The 12,987-nt window shown below is 42.3% G+C and overlaps 2 protein-coding genes across 8 annotated transcripts in view; one reads left to right on the forward strand and one right to left on the reverse strand.

Annotated features, from left to right (window-relative positions):
- The window catches only part of tpgs2 (tubulin polyglutamylase complex subunit 2), a 56,000-nt gene extending 52,513 nt beyond the window's left edge, over positions 1-3,487 (reverse strand). For all 5 annotated transcript variants that reach the window (XM_072572904.1, XM_072572896.1, XM_072572881.1 and 2 more), the window contains exon 1: positions 3,281-3,487. In XM_072572904.1, the coding sequence (XP_072429005.1) occupies positions 3,281-3,353 (73 nt within the window). In that variant the 5' untranslated portion in view covers positions 3,354-3,487. The remainder of the gene's footprint in view (positions 1-3,280) is intronic.
- Positions 3,488-4,425: 938 nt separating this feature from the next.
- kiaa1328 (KIAA1328 ortholog) overlaps positions 4,426-12,987 on the forward strand; it is a 189,484-nt gene continuing 180,922 nt past the window's right edge. Inside the window, exon 1 of one of the 3 annotated variants that reach the window (XM_072572945.1) lies at positions 4,426-4,509. Coding sequence is in view for 1 of the 3 variants with exons in the window: in XM_072572928.1 (XP_072429029.1) it covers positions 4,489-4,537 (49 nt within the window). In the remaining 2 variants the exon portion in view is untranslated. Of the gene's footprint in view, positions 4,538-12,987 lie in introns of all 3 variants that reach the window. The other 2 variants (XM_072572928.1, XM_072572938.1) reach the window with 2 other exon arrangements.

A 12,987-nucleotide genomic window follows, 5' to 3' on the forward strand; every position in this document is an offset into this window, starting at 1 on the left:
CAGTTTTGGTTTATTTGTTACTTTGGTTAGACCCTCAGCATGCAATTCTTCAACTAAATGGCTGGAATAACATGTTAGATATATAGTCCAGCACCATCTTATTTTCAATTTTTTGTAACTATCTCTCTGCCTCAATTAATCAGATTATAGGTCATGCTTTCACTCACTATTCTACTGTCGGCACTTTGCTCACATCTTCTGACACTTTTGATTACCTGCAGAGGCTTATTATTCAACCCAGCAACACTTTACTCACACCATTTGTATGATCTTTTGATCTCTCTGCCTATAAATTCTATGGTTGCATGCTTTACTTCACTTCACTTCACCTGAAGGGGCAGGGCACCAAAAGCTTGTGATTTCAAATAAACATGCTGTTGTGCGACTTCTGACCTTAACTGCAGAATGGTATAGCCTTGTCCTAAAACTGACTAATCTTTGTTGAAAGCAACTAAGAAGATTGATAAATTAGGAGCTGGCTCATACAAGCAGGTGAGAATGTAACATATTTTGCATTGAGATATTTGTGCTCATCTCATCTCATTTAGCATTCCTAGCTTTAATATATCCACCAATGGCCATGTCATCAGCTGGCTAGGATTTAACTTCTGAAATTCCAAGGTGACACCTCCTATCTTGCTTTCCTCCTTTAAGATCCTTCTTAACACCTCTCTTTTTGACCAAAAGTATATGCACCTGATCTAACATCTCCTAAAGTAGCTTAATGTTATACTTTGTTCTGTAGTATCCCTATAAAAACATATTGGGTGAATTTTTTTAAAAAATTCACTCACAGACATGGACATCACTGGCAGGGCCAGCACTTGTTACTGTCCCCTAGCTGTCTTCGAGAAGGTGGTCAGTTATCTGCACAAACAGCTGCAGCCAATGTGCTGTATGTGGATAAACAATGCCACGAGGGAATGAATTCTCAGATTCAGACCCAGTGACATTGAAGGAATATGTATATTTCCATGTGATGATGATAAGTGGCTTGGAGGGGAACTTGCAGAAAGTGGTGTATCCATGTATGTTTCTGTATCCTTCCAGATGGAAGTTATTAAAATTCATTCTTGGGATGTGAGCATCAATGGCGATGCCAGCATTTATTGTCTCTAATTGCCCAAAGGGAGTCAACCGCATTGCTGTGGGTCTGGAATAGGCCAGACCAAGTAAGGTAAGCAGTTTCCTTCCCTTTGGAAGGTGTTCTTGAAGGGTTTTTCATGAATTTCTACAGTGAATCTTCGAAATGGTACACATTGCTGCTACTGAGTACCAGTGGTGGAGGGAGTCGATGTTGGGCCAACCAAGGGAGATGCTTTGTCCATGGTGTCAAGCTTCTGGAGTACTGTTGGTGCTGCACTCATACGCACAGGAGTAGGCCATACAGCCCCTTAAAAACATTCCACTATTCAATGATATTGCAGCTGATGTGTGGCCAAATTGTTTATATCTGCCTTTGGTCCATATCCCTTTGTCTCTTGCTTTAATAAAAAGCTATCTATCTCAGATTTAAAATTAGCAACTGACCCAGAATCTATTGCTATTTGTGGAAGAGAGTGCCAAACATCTATCACCTTTCGTGTGTAGAAGTATATCCTTCTACTCTGCCATTACCTATGCTGGGTAGTGGTATGGGACATATCTAGGGATGGTGATGATGATGATATCTGGGACATTGCCTAGAAGTTATGATTCAGTGAGTGTGGCCATGACAACTGTTGCCCGACTAGTCTGGGAGACAGCTCTCCTAACTTTGGCAGTTGCCTCCAGATGTTAATAAGGTGGACCTTACAGGGTCAACAGGGTTGATTTTGCCATTGTCATTTCTGGTACTAAGGTTGATGTCAGGTGATCCATCCATTTTCAAAACTTTCTTCCTTTCTAGCAGTTAGCTGCTAGTCACATGTAGACTAGACTAGGTAAGGATGGCAGCTTCATTATAGAAGGTTTTTAGATGCTTGGAACATGCTACCAGGGAGGCAGTAGAAGCAGAGATGATAGCAATGTTTAAGAGGCACTTGACACATGAACAGGCAGGGAATAGAGGGATACAGACCATGTGCAGGCAGATGGGATTTGTTGAAAACAGCATCATGCTTGGCACAGACATGGCTGATTGCAGAGCCGTTTCCTGTGTTGTACTGTTCTCTGAAAACAGAAAATGCTGGAGATCACAGTGGGTCAGGCAGTATCCATAGAGAGAAAGCAAGCCAATGTTTCAGATCTAGATGACTCTTCATCAGAACTAAAGTGAAATGTGGAGGGGACAGCATTTATGCAAAAGTGGCAGGTGGGGTGGGGGTTGAGGTGGGAAAGAAAGGATGTTGACAGTTCAGATTAAGTGATTGGAATGTGAGAAAGGTAGAACAATGGTGTGTCTAACTGCCAGACTGGAAAGAATAGTCCCACTGGAGTGGGGGAGGGATAAGAGGGAGACAGAAAATGTAACCAGCAAAGCTAAAAGAGAAGGAATGGTTTACAATCTTAAGGTAGGCAAAAGTGAGGACTGCAGATGTTAGAAAGCAGAGTTTAGATCAGAGTGGTGCTGGAAAAGCACAGCAGGTCAGGCAGCATCTGAGGAGCAGGAAAATGTGGGCGGCACAGTGGGTAGCACTGCTGCGTCACACCGCCAGAGACCCAGGTTCAATTCCCACCTCAGGCAACTGTCTGTGTGGAGTTTGCACATTCTCCCAGTGTCTGCGTGGGTTTCCTCTGGGTCCTCCGGTTTCCTCCCACAGTCCAAAAATGTGCAGGTCAGGTGTATTGGCCATGCTAAATTGCCCACAGTGTTGGGTGAAGGGGAATGAGCCTGGGTGGGTTGCTCTTCAGAGGGTCGGTGGGGACTTGCTGGGCCGAAGGGCCTGTTTCCACACTGTAAGGAATCTAAGTCTAAAAGCCCTTCATCAGGAAGGTGTTGAACTCAATATTGAGCCCAGAAAGTTGTAAAGTGCCTGGTATGAAGTTGAGATGATACTCCTCCAGTTTGTGCTGTGATTTACTCGAGCATTGCAGCATACCAAGGACAGCGACTGGGACGCTGTGTTGAAATTACCGGCTACAGGAAGATGTATAATATTTTCACTTATCTCAAGATACACAGAGGGAGATCAAATAATTGGATTTAATCTTACTTACATGAGTCTACTATCTTTAGTAATGTTACTCAAACCAATCTTATTATGCGTGATAACCAAGAGAACTCAGCATAACCCTCGCCTTATATACGGCCGTCTTCACCTGTCAATTTCCATGGTAACGGTAACTGCCCTGCACTCACCTAGTATTCTGGTTACACCCAATGTCAGTCGGTCTACTAAATCCTTCATATTCTCCGTTTTACCATCTTCCATTTTAGTTTTGAGCCTCCTTTCAGCAATACAGACACAAATACTATACACGATCAACAAAGAAAAATAAATACTAATCCCTTCAAGAATAAACCTTTCCAGACCACTTATTGTCAGCTTTCGCCCTCGACGCAGGAAATGCATCAAACACAAAGCCTTCTGGGTATTGTAGTACTCACTCTCCAACGGCACTGAAGGGGGAGGGCTGAGGGCATGTGGTCTAGGGGCGGGGCGAGCACGAGACAAGAAGATCTAACCGTCATACAGGTGAAGGTTGTCGTTTTAGGCGGGGAGTGGGCTTTCGTCTCACAGATGCTGCCTGATCTGCTGAGTTTTTCCAGAAATATCTGTTTTTGTTTTATTATCTGAGAGAGCCGACGGGGTTTAAAGACGGAGGCTTGTGTGGGGCTGAGAGGAACACGGTGGAAGGGGCGGGGCTGAGTGGAACAGGATGGAAGGAGCGGGGCTAAGGTGAATGGGCGGAGCAGAGGGGAGCAAGTTGGAAGGGGCGGGACTGAGCGGTGGGGGAGGCGGGGCAGAAGGGGAGCAGGCTGGAAGGGGCAGAGCTGTGGTGAATGGGCGGGGCAGAGGGGGAGCAGGTTGGAAGGGGCGGGGCTGAGCGGTGGATGAGGTATTCCTAATGGAGGGCTTTTGCCCAAAACATCGATTTTCCTGCTCCTCGGATGCTGCCTGAAGTGCTGTGCTCTTCCAGCACCACTACTCCAGAATCTGGTTTCCAGCATCTGCAGTAATTGTTTTTACCTGGAAGGGGCGGGGCTGAGCTGAGCGGTGGGTGGGGCAGAGGGGAACAGGTTGGAAGGGGCAGAGCTGAGGTGAATGGGCGGGGCAGAGGGCGAACAGGTTGGAAGGGGCAGAGCTGAGGTGAATGGGCGGGGCAGAGCTGAGGTGAATGGGCGGGGCAGAGGGGGAACAGGTTGGAAGGGGCAGAGCTGAGGTGAATGGGCGGGGCAGAGCTGAGGTGAATGGGCGGGGCAGAGGGGGAGCAGGTTGGAAGGGGCGGGGCTGAGGGAGAGCAGGCTGGAAGGGGCAGAGCTGAGGTGAATGGGCGGGGCTTATTGTGAGCTTACCGGGCGTGTTCGACAGACAGAGTGCACGATGGGAGTGGCGGTTGTTTAAGATGGCGAAGGCTGCGAATTTGGTGAGTGAAGTGTTCTGGATCGAAGATCGTATCCTTTTCGTGTCTTTATTTTTTAAGCAAAGCTTTTTCGTATTTTTAAAGTTAGTTGTCAATATTTGGAAAACTGAAACGCTAAAATAAAATATAGAACTGCAGGTGCCAGACGTCTGAAACAAACGATTTCAGGAGAAACTCAGGTCTGACAGTGGCTACAGAGAAGGAAACAAGAGTTAGTATTAAAAGTAGTGACCCTTCTGTATAAATGCGATATTGGATTTTGAAACCACTTTTATGCATAATAACTGATCTAATTTGTCTTTGGTTATAAAAATAATGGAAACTTCCGTCACCGTATTTGTTGTTTCTTGATGATATTTCAAGCACTTGATTTAAATGATAGAAAATGGTACTTTCTACAGTATTTGTATATATTGCTTCTACCTATTTTGTTCTATTCTAGAAATTTAAAGCATCGATTTACAATAAAATTCAAAGATTGGACTGTAGCATTAAACCACCCCCTAGTTTTAATGATATAGTAGCACGGTAGCAATGACGTAACTAAGATTAGTATACTGGCATGTACTGTACTCAGTTTGGGCGGATCTTTATATAAGAGTTTGTCCGTTGTTATAGATTTCTGATTGTATTCGAGATTGTTGGCTTGGAAATAACAACGACTCGTCACTTCTGCATCTGTTTAATTACTTGCAACGAAATAGAAAAAAATCTTGCGCATAATTTAGTAAAATCCTGAATCTCATGATTTTGAATATCCTTGTCAGCAACTTCAGGAAAGTATTTACTGTAATTACATAGGCCAGTGTAACTGAGACCCATTTTGTAGTTTTAAGTGACGCAAGATGGAACTTGCAAGTTATATACGTTATTTACAGTGAAAGTCCACTGTAAATAACGTATATATTATTGTGGAAATTGTGAGTTGAATATTGCAATTTTTAAAGATTGCATTTGAAGGGCAGTAGGACCTGGAATATAAGCAAATTTGTATTTGGTGGGCCTTTCAGGATTTGTATTGAAACAAATGGTGTATGGGGTGGTGGTGCTTGGGGGATAAGTGGAGCAGAAACCAGCAAAAGGGAAAAAAAAGGTGGAAAGTCAAAGGGGTTGATCGTAAACCGGGGGAGAAAAAGAAGCTGGAGAAGTGATAATGTGTGTGATGAGTAGTTGAAAATTGATTTTCTGTGTTGAAAGCAACTTTGTGTCATGACAGGATCTGGCATATTTAGAGTAGATAATATATAGAATCGTAGAGGTGTACAGTATGGAAACAGACTCCTTGCTCCATCCTGTCCATGTCAACCAGATATCCCAATCCTATCTTGTCCTACCTGCCAGCACCTGGCCCATATCCCTTCCAATTCTTCCTATTCATATACCAATCCAGATGCCTTTTTAAATGTTGTAATTTTACTAGCCTCCACCACTTCCTCTGGCAGCTCATTCTATACACGTACCACTCTCTACGTGAAAAACCTGCCTCTTTGGTCTCTTTTATAACTTTCCCATCTCACCTTAAACCTATGCCCTCTAGTTCTTGACTCCCCCACCCCAGGGAAAAGACTTTGTCTATTTATCCTATCTATGTACTCGTGATTTTGTAAACCTCTGACACTTAAGGGAAAACAGCCCTAGCCTATTCAACCTCTCCCTATAGCTCAAATCCTCAAACCCTGGAAACATTTCTGAACCCTTTTAAGTTTCACGACCTCTTTCCGAAAGGAAGAAGACCAGAATTGCATGCAATATTCCAAAAATGGTATAACCAATGACCTGTACGGCTACAACATGATCTCCCAACTCCTGAACTCAATACTCTGACCAATAAAGGAAAGCATACCAAATGCAGCCTTGACTATCCTGTCTACCTGCGGCTCCACTTTCAAGGAGCTATGAATCTGCACTCCAAGGTCTCTTTGTTCAGCAACACTCCCTAGGATTTTACCATTAAGTGTATAAGCCCTGCTAGGATTTGCTTTCCCAAAATGCAGCACCTCTCATTTATCTGAATTAAACTCCATCTGCCACTTCTCAGCCCATTGGCCCATCTGGTCCAGATCCTGTTGTAATCTGAGGTAACCCTCTTCGCTGTCCACTACACCTCCAATTTTGGTGTCATCTGCAAACTTACTAATTAAACCTCTCATGCTTGCACCCAAATCATTTTATATAAATGATGAAAAGTAGTGGACCCATCACCAATCCTTGTGGCACTCCACTGGTCACAGGCCTCCAGTCTGAAAAACAACCCTCCACCACCACCCTCTGTCTTCTACCTTTTGAGCCAGTTCTGTATCCAAATGGCTAGTTCTCCTTGTATTCCATCAGATCTAACCTTGCTAATCAGTCTCCCATGGGGAACCTTGTTGAATGCCTTACTGAAGTCCATATAGAACATGTCCACTGTTCTGCCCTCATCAATTCTCTTTGTTACTACTTCAAAAAAGTCAATCAAGTTTGTACAACATAATTTCCCATGCATAAAGCCATGTTGACTGTCCCTAATCAGTCCTTGCGTTTCCAAATACACGTACATCCTGTCCCTCGGGATTCCCTCTAACAACTTGCCCACCACCAATGTCAGGCTCACTGGTCTATAGTTCCCTAGCTTGTCCTTACCACCCTTCTTTAACACGTTAGTGAACCTCCAGTCTTCAGGCACCTCACTGTGGCTATCGATGATACAAACATCTCAGTAAGAGGCCCAGCAATCACTTCCCTAGCTTCCCACAGAGTTCTAGGGTATACCTGATCAGGTTCTGGGGATTTATCCACTTTTATGCATTTCAAGACATGCATAATTCATGCATATTATTACACTTCCTCCTGTGTAATATGGAAAATTTAAGATATCACCATCAATTTCCCCACGCTCTATATCTTTCATGTCCTTTTCCACAGTAAATGCTGATGCAAAATACTCATTTAGTATCTCCTGCAGCTCCACACAAAGGCCACCTTGCTGATCTTTGAGGGGCCCGGCCCTATTCTCTCCCTAGTTACCCTTTTGTCCTTAACGTATTTGTAAAATCCCTTTGAATTCTCCTTAACTCTATTTGCCAAAGCTATCTCATGTCCCTTTTTGCCCTCCTGATTTCCCTGTTAAGTATACTCCTACTGCCTTAATACTCTTCTATGGATTCACTCGATCTATCCTGTCTATACCTGATGTATGCTTCCTTCTTTTTCTTAACAAAACCCTCCATTTCTTTAGTCATCCAGCATTCCCTAAACCTACCAGCCTTTCCTTTCACTCTAACAAGAATATACTTTCTCTGGACTCAAGTTATCTCATTTAGGTGGTGTTCATACTTTAAAGTAGTTAAACTTGATGATGAGTCCTGAAGGCTGTAAGGTCCTCAAATGCAATATGAAATATTGTTCCTCCAGCTTGTATTGAGCCTAACTGGAACACTGCAGCAGGCCTGAGACAGAAATGTTGGCATGAGAAAATGGTGTGTTGAGCAAAGAAAATTTATGGCCCAGGAACAGGCCCTTCAGCCCTCTAAGCCTGAGCTGATCCAAATCCACTGTCTAAACCTATCACCCAATTCCTAAGCATCTGTATCCCGCTGTTCCACACCTACTCGTTCATCTGTCCAGATGCACCTTAAATGAATCTACTGTGCCTGCCTCTACTACCTCTGCTGGCAATGCATTCCAGGCACCTACCACCCTGGTAACTGGAAGCTCTGGGTAATTTTTATGGACTGAATGTACGTGTTCAACAAAGTAGTCACTCAGTCTCCCTTTTATTTCCCCAATATAGATAAGTAAGTAAACTTGTATCCTGGTTAAATTATCAACTTGTTGAAAGAATGTGTTGAGAGTATGTGTGCTAGAAATGACTGGTGATGTTCCATAAGGATTTGTGAACAAGCCTCAATATTCACTTGGTTTAGGAGATTGGGATATGGAATTAGTTTGGATGCAGTTGAGGAATGGAAAAAGAAAGAAGTCACAAGACAATACTGTCTCCAGGCCAACTTACGGTATCTACACTGTAGAATAAAATATACAAGAAGTATGTAGTCCTGAGTAAAGTATTGGTGATAATCATAGGTGACTTTTTATCTATAAATAGAAAAAATCAGATTGACAGAAGTGGCCTAGATGAAGGATTCATAGAATACTTTCAAGAGTTTCTTTGAGCAGCAAATTTCAGAACCAATGAGAGCAGGTTGCATTTGTCCTTTGAGGTAAGACAACCCAGGAAGCAGAGACCACAATATTATTGAATTTTGTTCCTAGTCTGAAAGTGAGAAGATAGGTCTGATTATTTTTAACCTAAATAAACACATGTGGGAATGAAAACTAAGTTGGCACACTAGGCAAGGATAAATTATCAGAAATATGGTGATAGACTTGAGGATATTTTAGAATGCTCGGAAAAGGTATATTTCTCCATTCTGAAGTGAGGAATCCAGCATCTGTGGTTAACTAAAGAATGTAGGGAAAGTATTAAACTTCAGTAAAAACTGCACAATGTTGACAGTCTCGTTAGATAATTGATATATAGAACAGCAGACAGTGGAAAAATGATTAATTGAGGGATAAAATTAATGATGTAGGTTTGTTAGTTGAGCTGTAAAGTTCGTTTTCAGATGTTTGTCACCATACTAGATAACATCTTCAACGAGCCTCCGAATGAAGCACCAGTGGTTTAATCCCTTTTCTGTTTATATGTTTGAGTTTCCTACGGTTGGTGACATAACTTCCTATGGGGATGTCATTTCCTGTTCTCTTTCTAAAGGGATGGTAAATGGGATCCAAGTCAATGTGTTTGTTGATAGAGTTCTGGTTGGAATGCCATGCTTCTAGGAATTCTCGTGCATGTCTCTGTTTGACTTGTCCTAGGATGTATTGTCCCTTCCTGATCTGTATGTAAGGATACTAGTGAGAGTGGGTCATGTCATTTTGTGGCTAGTTGATGTTCATGTATCCTGGTGGCTAGTTTTCTGCTTGTTTGTCCAATGTAGTGTTTGTTAGAGTTCTTGCAAGGTATTTTGTGAATGACATTAGTTTTGCTTGTTGTCTTTTATAAGGTCTTTCAAGTTCATTAGCTGCTGTTTTAGTGTGTTGGTGGGTTTGTGGGCTCCCATGATGCTCAGGCATCTGAGTAGTCTGGCAGCCATTTCAGAGATGTCTTTGTAGGGGAGAGTGGCTAGGGTTTCTGGACGTGTTTTTTTTCTGCTTGCTTGGGTTTGTTGCTCAGATCTGCAGACAGTGTTCATGGGTGCCTGTTCTTTTTGAACACCAACCTAAGAAACCTCAAACTTATAAATAGAAAGCAGGCTTTCTATGCTTCATTTGGAGGCTCAGTAATGATGTTACCTAGTATAGTGACGAAACATCTGCAAATGAACCTTCCCACTCAGCGAGCAAACCTACATCTAGAACCTCAACCTGACCTACAAATCTTATCAAAACTCTGATAAAATTGTAGTATGAGAGGAAGCTAGCGAGGAATCTACAAATAGATGGCAAGAAATTCTACAGGTATTTACAGAGGGAGCGAATAAGTAAAGTGAGTGTTGGTCCTCCAGAGATTATGAATGGCAAGTTAATAGTAAATAATAAGGAAATGATGGATCGAATGAAGAAATATTTTCCTTTTTGTCTTTATAATAGAGGATACAAAAAAGTATTCCAGTAATAACTGTAAATCAGAAAGCGAAAGGGAATAGGAATTTATTAAAGTCTTGAGGGAGTGTACTAAGCAAATTGATGAAACTGGCATGACAAGTCTCTGGTCCAGATTGGTTACAAAGGATTGCTAATGATGTAGTAGATGTACTGGTGTTAATTTTTTAAAAAATCCTAGAATCGCCAAGGTTCCACCAAACTAGAAAGTAGCCCTTCATTCAAGTAGGGAGAGAGGTTTTAAAAAAATACTGTAGACCAGTTAGCTTAATATATCATGGGGCAAGTATCTGAAGAACTCTGTACTTAAAACAACCTCCAAAGTAATTGGGAACAGTCATTGTGGTTTTGTCAAAGAAAAGTCGTGTTTAGTCAATTCAGAATCATAAAGAGACACTTTTGGCCAATCGAATCTGTGTTGATGAAAGCTAGTCTAAATCTAAACTCCTTTCACTTTCCAGCACTAGGCCATAGCCTTGAATGTTATCACATTTCAAGTGCTCATCCAAGTATTTTTTTTAAACGTTGTCAGGTTTCCTGCCCCTGTTGCCCTCTGAGACGGCACATTGCAGGTTTCCCTTTCATGTTCCAAAAGGTTTTCCTCAAGTGCCCTCTAAATTTCCTGCTTTTCACCTTAACATCATGCCCCCCTTATTATTGCTTATTCAACTAAGTGAAGAGCTGCTTTCTGTCAACTCTGTCCATTCTCCTAATGATCTTATTCACCTCAATCATGTCCCCGCAGCCTTTTCTACTATAAAGAAAACAATCCAAATTTATCCAGTCTGTTTATAGCTAAACTGCTCCAACACAGGCAACATTCTGGTAAATCTCCTCTGCAATCCCATCCTTTCTACAGTGCAGTGACCAGAACTACACAGTACTCCAGCTGTGGCCTAAATAAAGTAATTAACAGCTCCAACATACCTGCTCTGCTCTTATATTCTGTGCTATGACTAGTAAAGGTAAGTGTTCCATATGCCGCCTTAACGATCTTTATAACTGTTGTGACACCTTCAGATCTGTGGATGAGCACCCAAGATTGCTCAGTTCATCTGAGCTTCCAAGTGTCCATTTTCGTTGAGTGCTCATCATTGTCTTTGTCTTCTGAAGTGCATGACCTCACACTCATTGGGGTTAAATTCCACCTACACATCTGATCAATCCATCTATATTGTCCTGTAACTGAAGGTGTTTCTTGTCACTGCCAACTACTTGGCCAGTCTTCACGTCATCCACAAACTTGCCTGTCATCTCCCACCCACCCAACATTTTCTTTTCTATTATTTATACTTAAAAAGGCACTGAGCTGTATGGGTATGCCACTAGACACTGGCGACCACTTAGAAAGCACCACCAATTATGGATCTAAATTGCCGAGTTACTTAGATCCTATGTGCTTTTGCCTTCTTTATTGGTGTCTCATGTGGAATCTTGGGCTTTGCTGAAAAACCATATAATCCACATCAACTGTACTACTCTCCTCTGTAAGATCATAAGACATAGGAGCAGAAATTAGGCCATTCAGTCTATAGAATCTATTCTGCAATTCAATCATTTCTGATGTGTTTCTCAACCCCATACTCCAGCTTTTTCCCTGTAACCCTTGATCCCCTTGATTCTCAAGAGCCTATCTATTTCAGTCTTAAATATACTCAATGATCTGCCCTCTACAGCCTTCTGTGGCAATGAATTCCATAGATTCACCACTCTCTGGCTGAAGAGGTTTCTCCTTTTCTCCATTCTAAAAGGTCTTCCCTTTACTCTAAGGCCGTGCCCTCTGGTCCTAGTGTCTCCTATCAATGGAAACAACTTCCCAACATCTACTCTATCCAGGCCATTAAGTATTCTGTAAGTTTCAGTTAGATCAACCCCCCCCTCCCCCCCCCAATCTTTCTAATCATCTTCGAATATAAACCCAGAGTCCTCACCCTTCAGGGCCAGCACACCCTTCTTGACATATGGATCCCAAAACTGCGCACAATATTCCAAATATGGTCTGAGTACAGCCTCAAATATATCCCTGCTTTTATATTCAAATCCTCTCAAAATAAATGCCATCATTGCATTTGCCTTTCTAACTATGTCCTCTTTTCTTCTATCTTATCCATTCCCTTTATAATTTAACATATTCTGCAAGATCCCTCCTCATGCTTCTAAATTCTAATGAATCTAATCCCAGTCTACTCAATCTCTCCTCATAAGCCAAACCCTTCAACTTTGGAATCAACCATGTGAACCTTTGCTGCACCCCTTTGAGTGCCAGTACATTCTTTCTGAAGTAAGGAGACCAAAACTGCATGAAATACTCTAGGTGTGGCCTCACCAGCATCCTATGCAGCTACAACACACCCTCCCTGCTTTTAAAATCAATCCCTTTAGCAATGAAGGACATAATTCCATTTGCCGCCTTGATTACTTGTTGCACCTGCTGACCAACCTTCTGTGATTCATGCACAATGACACCCAGGTCCCTCTGTACAGCAACGTGTAGCAATTTCTTAGCATTCAACTAATAGTCCTTTTTTACTGTTATTCCTACCGAAATGGATGAGTTCACATTTATTAACATTGTATTTCATCTGCCAGACCTTTGCCAACCCTACCTATTCATATCTCCACCCAGATGCCTTTTAAATGTTGTGATTGTACCAGCCTCCACCATTTTCTCTGGCAGCTCGTTCCATACATGCACCACCCGCTGTGTGAAAAGTTGCCTGTTTGGTCCCTTTTAAATCTTGCTCCTCTCACCCTAAACCTATGTGCTCTAATTCTGAACTCTCCCACCCCAGGGAAAATAACTTGTCTATTTACCCTATCAATGCCCCTCAGGAT

This window comes from Chiloscyllium punctatum, chromosome 1, assembly GCF_047496795.1.
Source record: "Chiloscyllium punctatum isolate Juve2018m chromosome 1, sChiPun1.3, whole genome shotgun sequence".
NCBI lineage: Eukaryota > Metazoa > Chordata > Chondrichthyes > Orectolobiformes > Hemiscylliidae > Chiloscyllium > Chiloscyllium punctatum.